General features: G+C 42.8%; 1 protein-coding gene and 1 long non-coding RNA gene across 3 annotated transcripts in view; one reads left to right on the top strand and one right to left on the bottom strand.

The window, feature by feature from the left end:
* Positions 1-11,178: 11,178 nt before the first annotated feature.
* Positions 11,179-17,179, bottom strand: part of COMTD1 (catechol-O-methyltransferase domain containing 1) — a 7,263-nt gene continuing 1,262 nt past the window's right edge. Inside the window, exons 2-7 of the mRNA XM_054205993.1 lie at positions 16,825-16,958; positions 15,600-15,705; positions 14,645-14,763; positions 14,312-14,366; positions 12,709-12,842; positions 11,179-11,933 (exon numbers count right to left, since the gene is read on the bottom strand). Coding sequence (XP_054061968.1) covers positions 11,781-11,933; positions 12,709-12,842; positions 14,312-14,366; positions 14,645-14,763; positions 15,600-15,705; positions 16,825-16,958 — 701 coding nt within the window. The 3' untranslated portion in view covers positions 11,179-11,780. The remainder of the gene's footprint in view (positions 11,934-12,708; positions 12,843-14,311; positions 14,367-14,644; positions 14,764-15,599; positions 15,706-16,824; positions 16,959-17,179) is intronic.
* The window catches only part of LOC128911315 (uncharacterized), a 25,438-nt gene continuing 23,443 nt past the window's right edge, over positions 15,185-17,179 (top strand). For both annotated transcript variants that reach the window (XR_008467053.1, XR_008467052.1), the window contains exons 1-2: positions 15,185-15,270; positions 15,357-15,428. This is a non-coding gene — a long non-coding RNA (uncharacterized LOC128911315). The remainder of the gene's footprint in view (positions 15,271-15,356; positions 15,429-17,179) is intronic.

Raw genomic sequence — 17,179 nt, 5'->3', positions numbered from 1 at the left:
TTCATATCTAGACTTATCTACTGGAGTTGGGAAAAGTGCTGACAGACCTTTAACGGTGGCGACCAGTCAGACTTTGTTTCAGCTCCAAATATTTGACCTTTACTGCAGCATATGGTTTGGGTTTTTGTGGTGTTTTTTTTTTTTTTTTTAAATGAGAATTTTCTGCTGAAACTGATGCCATGGCAATAGTTGCAGTACAACCACCGCCGATTCACAGGGATGCGAGCATCAGAAATCTCCCAAGTTGTGGGTGTTTTCATGGGATGTTCTTTGCCCTGGATCCAGGGGGGAAGATCCTAGTGCTAAAGTAACGACTCTATTTGACGATTTTACACTGTTAGCAACACAGTACCGTTTTTGTTTGCGGTGCCTGTGCTCCTATTGGAACATTAAATGGGTGTTACAAACGCCTCGCTAATCTGTCTGGGTGCGCTCCCTGGAGCCGGCTGGGTGCGGGAGCCTGCGTCAGGCTGGAGCCCGGCCTGGCACGGCGGGGAGCGCGGAGTCCTTGGAGAACGCTATTGCTCCGCGGTGGCGTGGTTAGACACGCGCACCTCGGCCAGGCGCGCGCCACCCCTTCCTCCGTGAAAGGGGCAGCGCTGCCGTGCTGCCCCCAGGGCCGCGCCCCGCGCGCTGCCGGCCGCGTGCCGAGGGCGCCATCTGGCGGCCGCCGCTGCCCCCGCGCCTCCCGCTGTGGGGAAGGACGCGGGTCTGTGAGGCACCTCTCCGGGCCCGCCGGCCGGGAGAAACCGGGTGGAAAATAACAACTGCGGTAAATTTAATCCTGATCCTGAGCTAAAGGGACAGAATTAGAGGGGGGGAAACCCCCGTTCAGGCTGGCGCTCGGGTGTCCTTCAGCCCCGTGTCTGGGACAAGTGGGCAGCACCTGTCGGCTCCTGAGGGAGTGTTTGGTCCCGCGCTCAACCTGGGACTGCCGGTTCCTGCGTGCACCCCTCTTCTACCCAAACAAAACTAATTAACGAAGCAGGCTATCTTCTTGACTGCTGCTTTGCTCGCAACACTTTTCTAGAAACCTCCAAATGGCTTGAGATCCCTTGATTTCCAAAGGGACTTTCTGTCCACCCTCGGCTCTGAGAAGCACTTGCTGACAGGAGGACAGGGCACACCAGCTGCTGAAAGCCAGAAGGCAAAGGGGAAGGATTCAAAATGCTGCCTGACTTGTGATCTTCCCGTGTCTGGTGGCACAAGATGCCACAGCGTGGCACCACTGACCCTGTGGTGGCCACATGGCTTGCCGGCAGCATGGCTGTGCTGCTGCAGCCGGGGACATTGCACTGCCACAGTGTAGATAGCTCAAAAACTCTTCCCCCATCTTTAAAATTAATTTAAGTCCCAATCAAGCAATTAGATCACAGGGACAGGGAAGAGTGCCTGACAAGTCTACTCAGGCCTGTCCCTTGGGGACACTGAGGTGAAGCGCGTGTATCCTTTTGCTGGCGCTGTGTGGTGGTGGCCTCCCACTAGAAGCGGTTGCAGGGTGGTCAGCACTGCTGTGAGGAGCAAGCCCACCACTATCCCTTTCACACAGAGGGGCTGTTAAAAAGCTGATGGGCAGAATATTTTGGTTGAGGGTGGGTTATTTTGTTCATGAACATACAAAACTTGTCTTTCCTGGACCAAACCAGAAGACTAGTGCATCTATGGTGCCGGGCAGTGAACCGTGCAGCCAGCACTGCTCACCTGGTCTTTTTGGGGACCCTCATTGGTTTTTTGAGCCTTGTTTCCCTGCCCAAGCAGAGCATGCAAACACCCCTTTGCCAGGTATGTTGAGTCCCTCAGCTACTGGGGGGTGGGAGAAGGGGGTGCACTGCCAGCTGTGGGCTAGGCCTGGGCCCAGGGCAAATTTACAGTTATAGTGAATTTTTCCTTGCTACCTTGTTGAGTGGATTGAGTGGGTTACAATTGATCATGAGAGTCACCTGGTATCACTTTTTACTTCTCTAATTGGCAGCATGTGCTTTGGAGAGCAGGGTAGGGTGTATTCCTGCCTTGCCCTATTGTTGGTGGTGCTCCACATGTGTCCTTTAGCCTGGACAAAAGCATGGCCGTAGCAGAGGAGGATGCAGTGGTGTTTGCTGCAGTAGTGTTTGGATGCAGGCTGCTCACTGTCATAACTGGGAGGCTCATGGGTTGGGCTGAGCAGGACCAGCTCTACTGGACAGCCCCATGGATGTGGTAAGCAGAGGTGGTGGCCTTCTATGCTGCTAGCTGCAGAGTCTTCACTGGCAGAGACAGCACCAGGTGAGTGTGAATGGGCATTTCTGGTGTTTCAGGAATCAATGTTTTATGAAATGTTTTTAAGTAAACTGCGATTAACTAATACCTCTTCTGGGTACTGTAATTTAGTGTGGCTGTAGGCTTGTATTGCAGCCTCTGTAACAGAAAGCTGATCTCCTCCCATGGTATTTGAGGAAATATTTTATTATTGGTTTACTTTTTTTGAAGTTCCTTGGGAAATCTCATACAACATTCAGTCCTGGTGCAAGACTGGTAGGTTTTCAGGTGAGACCTAATGCTTTTTAGCAAAGGTCCTCTTTGTGTTTAGGGTATATCAGCATGCTGTTGAAATTGTTTACAGCCCACTCATATAGTCCAAAACTCACCTGGCTTAACTTTATCATGCCTATCACAAGGTGAATTCATGAGCGTGCATAGATGTTGGAGTCTTGGTAGGTCTCTCTGCTAAGCCAGCACGACCCAACTAACCCACTTTCTGCTTCAAAATGTCTCCCTCTCGTGGGCTGTGTAAACGGTCTGGCTCAAAGTCCCATTTCCTACCATTTCCTTTTCTTTTGTGGGAAGCTGTAGCAGGGAGGTGTACCATGCAGTCCCACCACAGCCATTTGTAGCAGCCTCTTCCAGAAGCACAGTTCCTCCTAACTCACAGCACACTCCCATCCCACGAGGAGTGCCAGGGAGTTATGTGGTTGCTCTTGGTTGCCCCTGTGCTTGGTGAAGCACCACTCAGTACTGAGCACAGAGAGCGATGCTCTGCAGGGAGCATGAGCCCACTGTCTTGGAAGGATGTTTTTGTTAGCCTAATCCAGTTTCTTCTTCCTGAAATGAGATTGCTCTCATATTTCTGTTTGGAATTTCTTGAATTAAAAATATGGTGTGTCGCTGTAAGACGTGTGTCTAGTTTGGTGGGGTTGGGGTACACCTGGCCCTTGCGTGCTGGCCACACTGCAGAGTGCGGCTGTGTTGGCATTCATTGCAAGTGGGTATGTTCCTGCCTTGGCCGTGTGAGCTGAGCTGCCTGCACAGCAGCAAATGGGTACCTGAGGGGCAGGGTTTCAGGCATAAAGACCTCAGTCTGCTTAGCAGTAAGGGAGAGAAGGAAAGAGAAGTGGAGAAGTACCCAAAATGTAAACTTTCCACGAAAATAAAGCTTTAATTTTAATGTTTTCCTTCCCCCTTCACAGAATAACTTTCCTGTTGCATGGGAAAAACCATTCTTGCCTTTCCTCTGTTTTTCTTCCCTTATCCTTGGTAGCCTTTGAATCCCTTGGAGGAAAAGTACTGGGAGTTAGTTGAAACAATTTGGTGTGGCTGTAGCTGTTACGGTCCTATTTCTTTTTATGGAGATGAAGTAAGCTAAACCTAATGTGGAAAGAAAAGATAATTAAACATAGAAAAGGCAGTTATAACTTCTTCTAGTGAGTTTGGCTCCCTAATTTCCTCCACCTCTTCTGCTGGAGAAATGTGACCATGACACAAGGCTGCTTGGCCCTTCTGAGACCTAGGAAAACTCTACTGGCACAGGCTGCCTAAAGCTAGCTATTTTCCTGCTTATAGGTTCTCAGTTTATTAGCCTGGAGGCAAAAGAAGTAAAATGAGACCTAATAAGGTCAGGAAGGAGCACATAAGAGGTAGAATACAGAAATGCTTGATCATAAAATTAAAGTTATCTTATTATGCCTTTATGCAATACAGATGATCAAAATTAAGATTGCTTGTACAAATTTAATTAGTCTTTTGCAACCTTCTGGGTGCTTAGCTTTGCAGCCTTAATCATGTGCCTTTAATGTAGTTTGTGGAGGTGACTATATATGCTTTCTAAGGTCAACAGGAAGACCCTAGCTGTAGGTCTGAAGTTTTCATGAAGAGTTTATCATAGTCCATGGCTGGAAGTTTAAATATACACTTGAAGTTAAGCTTGATCTCAAGGGCATCACTCAATATCTGGTATGTAAGTGACTATGTTGAAAATCAAGAAAGGAAAACTTGGTAGCACCTGTCAAAGTGCTGCATGACCATGTACGTAACGAAAGCTGCATGAGAGAGGGGAGCAAGATGGGCTTGGTGGCACCTGGGGTCTTTTCTGTAACATCAGAATGAATTTTGGGGTCCCAGATCTCTGGGTTTTGATCTCTGGTGTCTGTGCTTTTGCCTCTTTCAAGTTTGTCTTCAGTGATGACTTGGATCAGTCTCAGATTGTTAGACCTATCGGTCTGATCCTGTGCAGCAGACCTTGGTGGGGCCTGACAAGCTCAGCTTTGCTACTGTGGCCCAGGCTCTCAGCAGGAGACCTTACTAGCTCCATCTTGCTTGTCCCCCTGGCCCAAGGAGAGGGACCTCTTTGCCTGTTGTTGGGAATAGTTCCCAGGAAATGACTGTGCCCAAGACCCAGAGGTGATATAGAAGCTGGCTTTACACAACTGTGAAGAAACTGCAGCTTTTTGTACAGAAACTGTTTTGTCGGGAGTTTGACCTAGTGAGTATCGTTTTGTAATTACACTTTGATAGTGAATTAATGCTCCTCTGCACTGGGGAGGTCTTTGAGGCTCACTGGAATATAATCTAGCTCTGCTGTTCAAAGGAAACCAAGGAAGGCCCTGCCATTTCTTTCAGGTTGTATTAATCTCTTTGATATAATACATGATGGCACAGTAGTTGCACAATTAACTGTGGCTTTCTGCTTTGGAACGACCGCGCTAATTACTTTACATTGAAAAGATGGATTAAGTGTCTTGGGAGACCATTTTATAGCAGTTGACATTTAGATGGCTAGAGGACGTTGAAGGTGACACTGTGGAAATGGCACACTAATACCTGGGAGGCTAAGGAGACATCAGTAGCTGGGTGGAATCTGTGGGTGAAGGCACCTGAGGGACCCTTTCTCACGTCTGTCTGTAGAGCTGGACCCCACTGGAGGTGGAGGCAGATGTGGGTCCCCTTGCATAGAGCAATGCAGGTCTCGGTGCCCCTGCCCTGTCCCCGTATAGCTCTCACAGCTCCGCCTGGATTCCATCGCTGTCCGACAAAACTTTACACTTCTGGTTGCAGCTATGATTGCTCTTTCTGCCCTCCAGGTTTTGACCTGTAGCAGGCAACAGCAATGCCGACTTGCAGGAGGCAAATGCAAAAATATATACCTTACAAAGAAATGAAACAAGCATTCAGTGTCATGAAACACAGCCTGCATGTTTCCCTATAGCATTAGCTGTTATAGGGAAAAGGGTAGGACCTGCAGGGTAAACAATAATGCTTTAAAAATTCAGCATTTTGGATCTTTATACGTATTGTCCTAAGTTTTGTGATTTCTCCCTTTTTTAAATCTTTTTTTTCATAGCTAGTACAAGGAAATGCATGCTTTGTTTACCTTTCAATGTAAATTCCTGATGTTTGCTTCCTAACAAAACACAGGTTAAAAGACACGAGTTACATCATGGGCAAGTATGAGGCTCCTTACCCATAAGCTTAAGTTTTATCTCCAGGTGTTACTGGTTTTGACTTCTATTTAGATTTGCAAACATCCATTTCCTTTCTACAGGTTTCTTTTGCAGCTGTTTTAAAATGTTTTTGTTTATTTTGGGTTTTTTTGGTTGTTTGTTTGTTTTGTTCTCATGCTCTTAGCTGGAGTCCCTTTCTGGGACATAACCCTACGGACTCCTGTGGCCTTGCCATGGAAGACAACATGTAGAGGCTGGGTGTCCTGTGAACCTGTTCTCCCCTGAGAGGGGACTTCTTTTGCTGATGTTTTGGATTTGTGGATTTAATTCAAATTCTTGGTGTTGTGAACGTACACAGGTTTTATCCTGGGTAATGAACACTGCATTGTAGTACGTGTATGCAGTGGTTAGGCATTGCATTTACTTGTGACAGCAGCAATAATGCGCTCTCATTAACTTATCTTTTGCAAATCTAATTTCACAGTGTCAAAAAGTTACTACTTTCTGCTTACCAACACAACCAAAGTCCTTACCCAAGTGTAACTCAAAAGGTTGCTGTAAAAATGCACAGGGTCTCTTGGTTTTTCAGTAGGTGAACAGGAATAAAATTATGAGCCTTTAAACTAAATAATAATTTTTTCCTTGTAGCTTGAGATCTGTTCAATCAATAATCGTTCTGCTAACTCTGGGGAGAATTTTAGTTGCCTCCATAAAATGTTTTAATTATTTAAAATCATAAAATATAAGTAGGCACAATTTGCTTGGAACTCATTAGGGAAATATATGAATAAGAAGAAAAGATAATGTTTGCTTCTGCATTAATTTAAAGCAGTCTCTAAAATATGAAATCTAATCCTGGAAAGCAGTGACTTATCAGCAATGTTTACTTTTCCTATAATAGGAATAAATATTAAAGCAGCTAGTTATGTGCTTATCCCCACAGTATTGCACTGAGGCAAAAAGAAAGATAAATAACTTGTCTGAAATCCCACATTAATTTCCCTCTTTTACAGGTTTTATGTTTGTTCATTTCCTTTTTCAAAACATTGCTTTTAAAATTATTATTATAAAACAGGTGACTGAGAAACCACGAGTAGCTGCAAATGCATGAGACCAATTTGTGTGTGATTAGAATTATGCAGAGGTAATGCTTTATACTCACGTACAGCTTTTCATCCCAGTGCAAGTCACCAGGCAGAACACGAAGCAGAAGCAGCAGCAGTGAAATGCCACTGCCCTGGGGCAGGGCTTGGCAGACCAGAGAGCAGAGCAACTGACATGTGAGGAAACAAAAATCCTTTAAGTTTCTTTGAAGAAACTTCAGTGCTCACTGTAGCAGGAAATGCTCATTTGCAGCTCTTGGGTGTGCAAAGAAGGAAGAAATGTCTTTGTCATTCCTTGCTTGGAACTTCTTGTTTTGGATCTCATCAGAAGTCCCTCCCCAAAAGACCTGTCTTGCTTCATTTACAGCTTTCCACATTTTCATTGTGGGAAAGCCATGATAGTGCTGCTACTCCTGTGAAAATGAAATAAGCAGTAAAATCAAATGTGCTGCAAACCACCCAGACATGGGTCTACAACTCTTGTGAGTGGGGAGCTCGTAGGTTATCTGAATGCGCTGGTGTACCTCTTGTTTGGAAGAACAGATGGAGCTGCTCAGCGCTGTCATGTTCCTCATGGTAGTGCAAGGGTGGTGGCAGGGGTGGAGGAGGCCTGTGCAGTTTCAGTAGATGGATTGGATAAAACCGAGTTGTATTCATCTCCACTAGTAGGGAGAACAGTCTTTTAAATCAGCACTGACCTCTTAGCTTCTTTACGCCTATTGTGGCCATTTAGGATGGATTTCTTCAAGTGATAAAGAGAACACAAGCAGGGATGCAGCTAACTGTGCGATATCAAAATGATATAAAAAAGAAGCCAGCTGCAAGTTATGGCACTTGCTGCTGTTGCCACCTGAATATCATCAAGATTGCAGTGGCTGAGACATAGTGTGTGCCGCAGGTCTGAGCTGCAAGGTTTCTGGGGAATGTGGGGAGCTGTTCGTGCTTCAAAAGAGGGGATGAGGTTTATATTCATGTTCCTTTCCCTGTATCCAAGGGCTTTATCACAAAAAGCTTGCTAATGTCTCCCATCAGCAGCAATTCACAGATAGTGCTGTCCATGTGTAACATGGCTAAATTCAAACAAACTAAAAGCACTTCATGAGTTTGTTAAAAGAAGGTGGGACAGCAATGCCAGAGGTTTGAACAAATGCCTCTAAGTTATGCTACACCCAGCAGCCCGGTTTTTCTTTAGGCCTGCGGCGACATGAGAAACAGATGATGCTCCCCGCTTTGTCCCCTGCACGTCCCAGCGGGATCAGAAGCTGCAGCATTGAAAATGCAGAAGTGAGTCTTGAGCATTCAGGAACCTCTGTGTCTGTCCTTGGACAATGAGTTGGTGTTTTTGGGGCAGTCCTCTTCCTAGATTTCTAAGCACTCAGTCTGAGTCCTAGGAGTTTTCCATGTTGTACATGACTTCAAGCTCTTGCTATCTTTTTTATGGGTGTATCAGAGAGGGCCAGCACAAAGGGGGAGCATGGCAGCACTGCTGAGCGAGTGTCATCTGCTCATTTAATTAGCTAGTAGACATGCAAAGTCTGCTCTGTAACAGTCTTCTGTTCCTTTCCCCATCACGCATCCAAATGTCACACCACACTGTTTCGGATGTCACATCTTCGGAGCAGGGGCTGTGATACCAAGCCAGCAGCTAGGATTACATGCTTTCATTCTCATGGTGGCTTCTGGGAGTTACTGCACTAGGGGGATTTTTTTTTTTTTTTTTTTAATGCACTATCCTTCAGCCGCATTTGCTTTTGAGCAAGTCCCAGCTGTACATTTGTCAGCTGTGTTCACCTCTCTGGGGTCAACCCTTGCAACTATTAGAGATGCCAGTGTTGCAACAGCTGGGTGGTACAGTTTGTGTAACAGCTGTGCTCTCAGGTCACCTCCTCTTTACAGGTGGAAAGTCCTGAGCCTCTACAGTGTGAGCAGTAGATCAGGCAGATGTGTTACCTGGGAGGGGTGAGCAGACCCATAAGCTTCCATACAAGATCTCACCATTAGAGAGAGACAAAGACTTGCGCTGCATTATCATGTGGTTTGCTCTCGCCATTTAATGAAAGCCTAAGTTCCCATTGTCCCCACAAATTCCCCAAAGTTGATTCACCACTTGAATTAAACCATAATTATATATTATCAGCAGTCACTTTATAGTAAGGTTGAAGGATTAAATGCAGTTAGTGATGATGAATTCCAGACGCGCAGGACAGAAGCCTGAAGAGAAGGCCAGCTTCTGAGTAACTACAAGATAGAGTGTAATTTATTCTAAATATTTGATTCAATTAAGCTTCCTTCTGCTCTTTGTTTCAGCTTACAGATGGCTCATCAATCTATAGTTTAGGGACACATTGCTATTCTTTCTAATGGTAATTACGTGATCAGGATGGAGACAGGTTTGATTAAATGCTCACACTATACTCTGCATATTTAAAATGGAGCAGTGTCCAAAGCAGAGGCAAAATGCTAGCCCGCTGCATGCAGCTTCAGCCTCAGGCACTTGATAGGTCTTCCTCTAGCATAGATGATGTGGACTTTGCCAGTTCCGACCATTCAAGGAACAGGAGTTTTTGAATTCGTGAACTATGATTGTTTCTATCTGGTTTGAATGTCGCTGAACTGTTATTTGACAGTTTCTTGCAAAAATATGGTGCTTTCCCTTTTTTTGGCTTGGCTTTACTGAGAGGATTCTTGGAAATTAGTAGCAAAACAGTTACAGAGTCTGCGATCAATCTTCCAGTGACTAATGTGTGTTTGGGAAAGGCCATCATGGTACTTTTAGGCCAGGGTACTTATTCTTAACACCTTGTAGCTTGCTTGTGATTGTCAGCCTGCAACCTCTGAAAGCAGGAATATTTGCCCCAGCTGTCAAAGTGTCCCATTTTGTGTTTGTAACTCTTACAATTTTTTGTTATCTACTTAAAAAGTAAAATTGTAATGTAGAATGTGGCCAGAAGCTTTGCATGCAAACGTATAATGATCTTGCATATTCCTTTAGCCACTCCATCTGAGGACTATTATAGTCATTAAGACTTAGGTAAGGTGTTATTTCTTTTATGCAGATAAGAAAATTGAGGCACACAGAGGTTTGAAGCTCTGAGGGTAGAACTGTACCCAGAAAAAGAAATTGGGCAAGCTTTATGCCCTATTTAAAATCTCATTTAAGGGCCATACGCACCTTGTCCTGGCCTTCTCCCAGGCATGGATTTTACTTTACAGCAGCCAGTCCTCAATTCAGCAAAGTACTTAAGCACATCCTGACATGCTCTGCTGAATCAGGGTTTTAACTGGAAGTGACAGAAATAGAATTGAGATCTCCTCACTCCTAGCCCCACTCTGAAACCATCAGGCAATGCTTCCTTTCTTCTTTACTCCCCATTTCCACAAGTGTCTGAGACAGGTAAAGACCTGTGCCCTGAACATCTGCCCCATATCAGAACCCAAGCCACCCAGTTGAAATTTCAAACGTACAGGCCAAGTGGCCAGTTCTAACAAATTTGAGACTTGAAATCTTTTGCCCCCAGAGCCTTCAGTCATTCAAGTGCATTATTTAAGCAAATGAAGAAAGATTCTCTTAGCTCTGATACAGTTTCCCTACAGGAAGCCAATGAATCTAAGTGACTTTTTTCCTCAATATGCGTATGATATCCTTCCAGCGTATCAGTCCCCCAAAACAGTGGAGCTTTTGTCTGTAAAATGCTATTTTTGGTTTCTTGTTTAATTAGGTTTTCTCTGTAATAAGAATTTCAGGCTGAAATAGAAAGCCCTAAAAATTAGTTATTACTATTTGTACTTCACCATGGAAGGAAGCCATTAGTTGGATTCTTATTTTCTAGCTGGAACAGAATATGCCTCCCACACCCTTAAGTCTCTTTCATTGATCCCAGGTAAGGTGAGCTTTTTCAACTACTGTTTCTTTATCAAAAATTTTATAGAATGCGTCAGGGTGAAACAAGCATAATGGATGATAACAGAAAGTTAATTTAACTAGGCGTTAAGAATACTGTAGGAAAATACTTTACTAGGGCATGGAAAAAGCATAATTTTCTTACATGTTGCCTAGGGAAGGGAATCTCTGCTTGCAGTAATTATTTGAATAGCCAGTTAACAGCTGTATTGCATCCTCATATAATCATCGTTTTCCTTCTGTAGACTTGCCACCAATGCTCTGTGCTTACAACTTTCTAGGAAACAAGCACATAGCATATTGCTTCTTTGGTGGGCAAAAGGGAGGGAGAGAGGAAGGAGGAAGAACTGTTCTGGTTTTCTTCTTGCCCTTTTGCTCTTCCTCATTCTGACTTCAAAAAAAATCTACCTGTACTGTCACTAAGGTTAAAGAAACGCACTCCTCACACACAAAGGTTTTAGGGAGTGCTCTGTATTAGAAATCCTGTTTGTCCTTTGACACTCTTTTAAAGACAGACCCCCACCCTGACTATGTATATTTGAGGCTTCTTATGTAGTACCTTTCAAGGATTACCAGTGACTTTCAATATCATTAATTTGAGAAGGGTAGCGATCTCCTTGATGCCATATACGTTTCATTAAAAATCCATTTTTCTATTATGGCTTTTAACATTAGTAAACTCCACTTCTTTTCCTTTTGATGGTATGGTAGGACTGATTATTCTGCTACTCAGTAACCTCTTCTATGACAGAAAATGACTTTGTTGTATCGACTCACTTGGAACTCAATCGTTCTACAGAGGGACATTTTTTTCAACCACTGTCTTACAAGGACAACTTCACGTAAGTTTATTTGCTTTATTACAATTAAAATAAGTAGTAAAAACAATAGTAGATCTCAAAATAAGTCTCTTTTCTCAACTGAGCTGCCCTTAGGATCCTGCTGCTCCTAAAGTCTACTTTCCCAGGCTATGCTATCCAGTGGACATATAGGTTAAATACCCATTTTTTATACTGCTCCGCCTGCATTTTTCCTGATGATTTGATGCTGCTTGTTGTTTCCCATCTGTTGGGCTTCCTCCAGTTACAACTTGAACGCTAGTGTGACTCCATCCCCCATTGGGAGCATGCTGATATTGACTCGTGTGTCTCTGAGAAGCTTCTCATTGAGATGGTGGATGCTCTGTGTTGCCAAGTCATCCTTTCTTGGTTTTAGCACCCTTCCACTCCAAAGGACCTATTGAAAAAAGAAATGTCATGCACCTCTTTGTTCCAATATGTTCCTTGGACCACAAAGAAAGCTTTGGAAAAGGTCCTGCATATTTTCTAGAAATTTATATTATTTATTGTATTTCAGATTTCTAGTGGTCTCTGACATGGAGCTGTCATAAGCAAAGTGGGGTTGGGTGTTGACAGAATTGTCCAATTGTACTTCTACTGCAAATTAGAAGCCAAAATAAAAAAACATGTGATTAAACATCGGTATTTTTAAAAGCCCCTATTTAGCTACCACCATAGCCCTGAAGGTTCCTGAAGTTTAACATCATTCTTTGTTAAAAAAGTAAAAAAGTTATCAATTGATAACTTATTAGTAGTTATTGATTACAAGTGCTACCTTTGATCTTGACTAAGTACTGTGCATAGTAGAAAATGCACTACAAGACAAATCAGAATAATACAGAGCATTCTCTGTACTGAATTACAAAAAAATTTGTTAACTTTCTGTTACCACAGGCTGTTTATGTACCAACATAAATTTAACACATTACTCCTTACTTCTATAGGGTTTTACTCTTTGCTTATATTAGTGTTCCATATAGCTTACTTTAGGAATTTATGTTGAATTCTAAAAGGCTCCTTTGTATAATACGGAACAAACACATTGCAATTGGCAACTGAGTTGCGTGTCAGAAATCACATTACTAGAATCTAACGGTGACTTTTTTTTTTCCTTTCCCAGAGGCAAAAGCAGTAACTCCCTGTGCTACTGACACTACAACTGCAGTACTTACATTATCTATAGCTATTATTCCCCCTTTCTTTATGAGGCGCAAACATTTTTCATAGTACTCATTGCAGCTTTCTTTATCCGCATCAATGAAAGCAAAGTCAAAGGTTTCCGCTTCTCCACTGGCCAACAGTTCATCTAGATGAGCAACAAAGTGAGTCGTTACACCCTGGTTAATGCTGTGTAGGAGGAACTCGTACATTTTTGTTAGAGTTCTCATTAAATAATATTTTTGGTGCCTTGACCAAGCAGCCTATTCCTCTACAGCTAATTATTAGAAAAGCTTATCCCACAGAAACCAATCTAGACATGATGTATGCCATAAACCACTCAGTTACTGAGTTCTGCCTACTTGGAAGTTCATGGAGTGGTTCTAAACCTGCAGGATACAGCTGGGACTGCTGAAAGGTACAGTAAAAACAAGTCCAGCAGTTTGAAACTGGACACACTCTACACCTTCAGCTATTTTTTGAGCTGACTGAGGAGAACTGTTTTCTTAAGTGGATTAGCATTTTTCTCACACTTATGAACAAATCTTAAATGCTAATCTCTTGTAGATGATCAAGTGCCACAATACAGGTCATGAACAAACCCCATCACAGATCTTTATCACAGCAAAAAAAAAAAATGCTGTAAGTATCCCCTCTCTGGGCCAAGGCAAGTGGAATTCAGTTTTAAGTTCTCCTAAATGGACTTCTTGACCAAGAACTCCAAATTGCCAGTTGTGGAGGGGCTGACTGCTGCCTTCCTAAGGTTCTTGTCCACCCCTCTCACTTGCCCTTATCCTCTGTCAACAGAGGATCTTTTTGGCTGAAGCACTGCAAAGATAAAGCTGTCCATCAGACTTCAAGGACAGTGCATCCTAGCAGACTACTAATATTTGCCTCTTTAGAAAGCGTTGATAAATTTGGAAGTAACACAAGGTGAGGGATGGATCTGTGGATCCATCAAATACCTTTGCTGGAAATCTCCTTATGCCGCCTCTATTCCTAGCAAACTTCTTGCATTTTCAGAATATTTATTAATGTTCCCTCTGCCCCACATCTTTGCTTTTCTTGAGTGAGAAAAGTCATTGCCTTTCTCATGGTCTTGCATACTCTTCACACTTCCTAAATTTGAACTCCTCTGGACACAATTCAACTGTTATACCCTAAGTTTTATATTGGCTTCTGTATTATTTTTTTTTGCACCTCAGCCCTTTCAGAAAACTCTTCCTGTATATAACAAAGAAATACTTGCTTAGAATGGACAATGGATAAGAGAAATTGGGCTTTGTCTAATTAATCTCTTTTAATCAGCTTTCCCAGAAGCAGCTGACAATAGTACTTCATAGATTAAACAAGGCGATGAACAGGACAGGTGAGTGACCAGTACAGCCCACCACACAGGACAAGCATTTTTTTCCTCTCTGCTAGCATGTAGGAAAACTGTGAACTTACGAAGTTGTGAAGTTTTCTGATGATATATTTTTTTTTAAATAAGAGAAGTTGTCTCACTGTTAGCAAAGGGATCACATCTACAAGCATATTTGGTCTTAGATTTTGTCAGCATTATATCCATCTTCTATTTCTAGGGAAGGGAAATAAAAAGTACTCTAGGTTACTTACCAAGTGTTTGAATTGCTGGCTTAATCCGCAGGTCAATTTTATGCTCTACACCTGCCTAGAATGAAAAAAAAACCAAAGAGTTGATGAAAGTGATCAAGAAATAACCTATTAGTAGGTTGTACTCAGGGACTGACTGGTGTTCAGATATTTTTCCTATTATTTCTAGGTTCCAGATGGCACTTGTCTTTCCAAATCAAACGGTCTCAGCCTCACACAGAATGCTTCTGTGTGAATGTGTGAGTCTAAGATACCAAAATCCCCTGACATGCAAATGCAGCTGTCCCAAACATTTAACAGAAGAGATGCTGCTTACCTCTTTCCACAGTGGCTTACCTCTTTCCACAGTGGCTTTCCAATTTTGACATAGTCCTCATTTATATCACAGGCAATAACTCTGCCATTATCTGGCAGTACAAGGGCCATATTCAAGGTATTATAACCTGTGAAAACACCTGGGAAAATCATAAGAGTCATCAACACTTACCATATTGTGGGGAAAAAAAAATAATTAAAAAAATAGTAAATTACAGGGCTTTCTTCAGGAATAAAAATCCCAGAGGAGTCAAGGATGGTAATTTTTTAATGGACGCAAAAGGTTTTCCCCTGCATTTTAATGGTGGGTTGGGAGGAATTTTTACTTTTTGTTTTTGTTTAAAATCAATCTTTTAGCAAAGTTTAATGTTGTCTTTTTCCAGAATTCTCCTGGATACACAGGGCAGAATCTGGTCCTGCATCTCTGAGGAGCACCCTTATTTAAAAGTGTAGTTAAATCCTGAGCCAAAGGGACTGGACCCGCAGCAGAATACCAGGGCACCGTAACAGCCAGGGCAAGAATGAAGATGGTGGGAACCCATACCTGGCTGCTCAGTATCAGTCTGGCTTTGGGAATCCTGCTAACGTAGGTGCATCAAGGAAAGTGGATTGGATGCAGGGTCTGTGCAGCAAAACATTTCCTTCTGGTGAGAAACTGATATAGGAAGGAAAGAATACACCCTGTTCTGCAACTGCTGGAGACCCAAGTGATCTGTTGATCTTATTTTTTCAGATTGACTCAGAGTTGACGAGACATTGATGCTGATGCCAGAATTACTGAATGCACAAATAGACAAAGTGGAAAGTAAGTGCAAATCAGACACTACTTCTAACACTGTAGTTTCCCCACCTGTCTGCCGAGACAGGTATGCAGTGCCTTACTTTGTTTAGATATCTTATGTAAACATGGCTGTATTTGAAGAAGCACAGTCAGGAGCTTTATTCCTCTACAGAGCGGACAAAGTGACACTCTTACCTATTTCAATAACTTTCTTGGCTTTAATGAGTTTGACTAAATTTGCCATAAGCTGAGCCTGGTCACAGGATACCATCATTTTACCCCAGGGATGATCAGCAGTGAGCTAGAAAGGGTTAAAAAAAATAACACATCACAAAAAAAAAATTAATAAAATTCAAAGCTTCCAAAATAATATCCTGAGGGGAAAAAAAACAGAGAACCCCCAGGAAAAACAGACAGCCTGACCTTTCTCATTTTAGATGGCTTTGTGCTTCATGTATGAGCCAGAAGTTGGTTTGAATTTAACAGTAACTAAGGAGGGTGGCGGGTGTGTCATAAGCAGTGACTAATCGTTCAAAGCAGTAATATGCCCCACAGTTACCATGGCTGTGTCAAATTCAGCAACAGTTATAACTGATGGAGTATCAGAGAGGAACTATGCCTGTGAAAGACCTTTATTTCTGTGAATTTACATAAACAGATGCACGTTTTTTTTTTTTATTATCACCTTTGTACTTATGCCCTTATTCCTCCAAGACACGTAGGATGGTTTGATGAACTGCTAGGTTAAAGTCTGTTGCCAAAGGTCAGACCATGTGGTTCTGGCCACAGAGTGCAGAGCTGGAGGAGCTGTGCCCATGCCAGGGTGGGAGGGTCCCTGGCATTGAGGAGGGGGCAGCAGGAGAAGCTGGGCTGTGCCGTGGCAGTTGAACGGAAAGGACGGTCCTCCCATTTCTTTTCTTCCTCTAGGGCTCATTCCAGCCAACCAGCTCCAATACTTAACATTTAATTGCTTTTATATAGGAGTAGTTTTTCTCACTTAAAATGACTCAATCCTGAGTTAAGAGGTCTGTTCTGAGCTCTGGCACTGGAGCCTGCTGGAGGGCATCACCTCTCCGAGCTACAGTTTCTTTATATGCCAACTGAAATGAACAGAAGTCATCTGTTCAGATCAAAATCAAGTGCAGCCCATCAAGTGCAACACATGGGCTTGGGAGCCATGGATAAAAAGACATGTCTAAAACATGTGCCAATACTATTAAATACTCATTTGGTAGCCCTAAACATTGAAGAGTCTGGATATTACCAGTTCAAAACAAATTCTAATGTCTATGCAAATAAGATGGAGGAAGGAATATCACAAATAGTCCAGCAGTTCAGGACAAGGTGTGGGCGATACTGTTCCTAGTAGAACATTAACAGCACTCCCCAGAAAACCTGCACTGGGGGATAAAATACTGACCAGTCGCAGCTTCTTTAGAATTGGATGTTCCCGCAAGGAGTGATCCAGTATGTATTGCCAGAGAGGACCGCTTTTCCCAATAATACTCTTGGATGATTTGGGTGTCCCAAAAACTAAAGAAGGGTATCTTTTACCTACAAAAAAATAAGAAGTAATAAGATCATCTTTATTTTTCAGTTATTGCCTGCTTAAATAAAGCAAGCACTTAAGTATCACTAAAGGTTAAAGAGTTCTTTGCTCTGAAAAATCCAGTGAAAAAGGAAAATGCAATGTAGCTGGACAGCTTAGTGGACTATATTTTTTCCCCTACTTTTTAACCTCTAAGATGTTCACACCAAGTCTGCAAAGGCTGAAA

The sequence above is a fragment of the Rissa tridactyla genome, chromosome 6, assembly GCF_028500815.1.
Source record: "Rissa tridactyla isolate bRisTri1 chromosome 6, bRisTri1.patW.cur.20221130, whole genome shotgun sequence".
Classification (NCBI taxonomy): Eukaryota; Metazoa; Chordata; class Aves; order Charadriiformes; family Laridae; genus Rissa; species Rissa tridactyla.
Note: the sequence above shows the minus strand (reverse complement) of the source record. Positions and strands in the feature narration are given on the sequence as shown.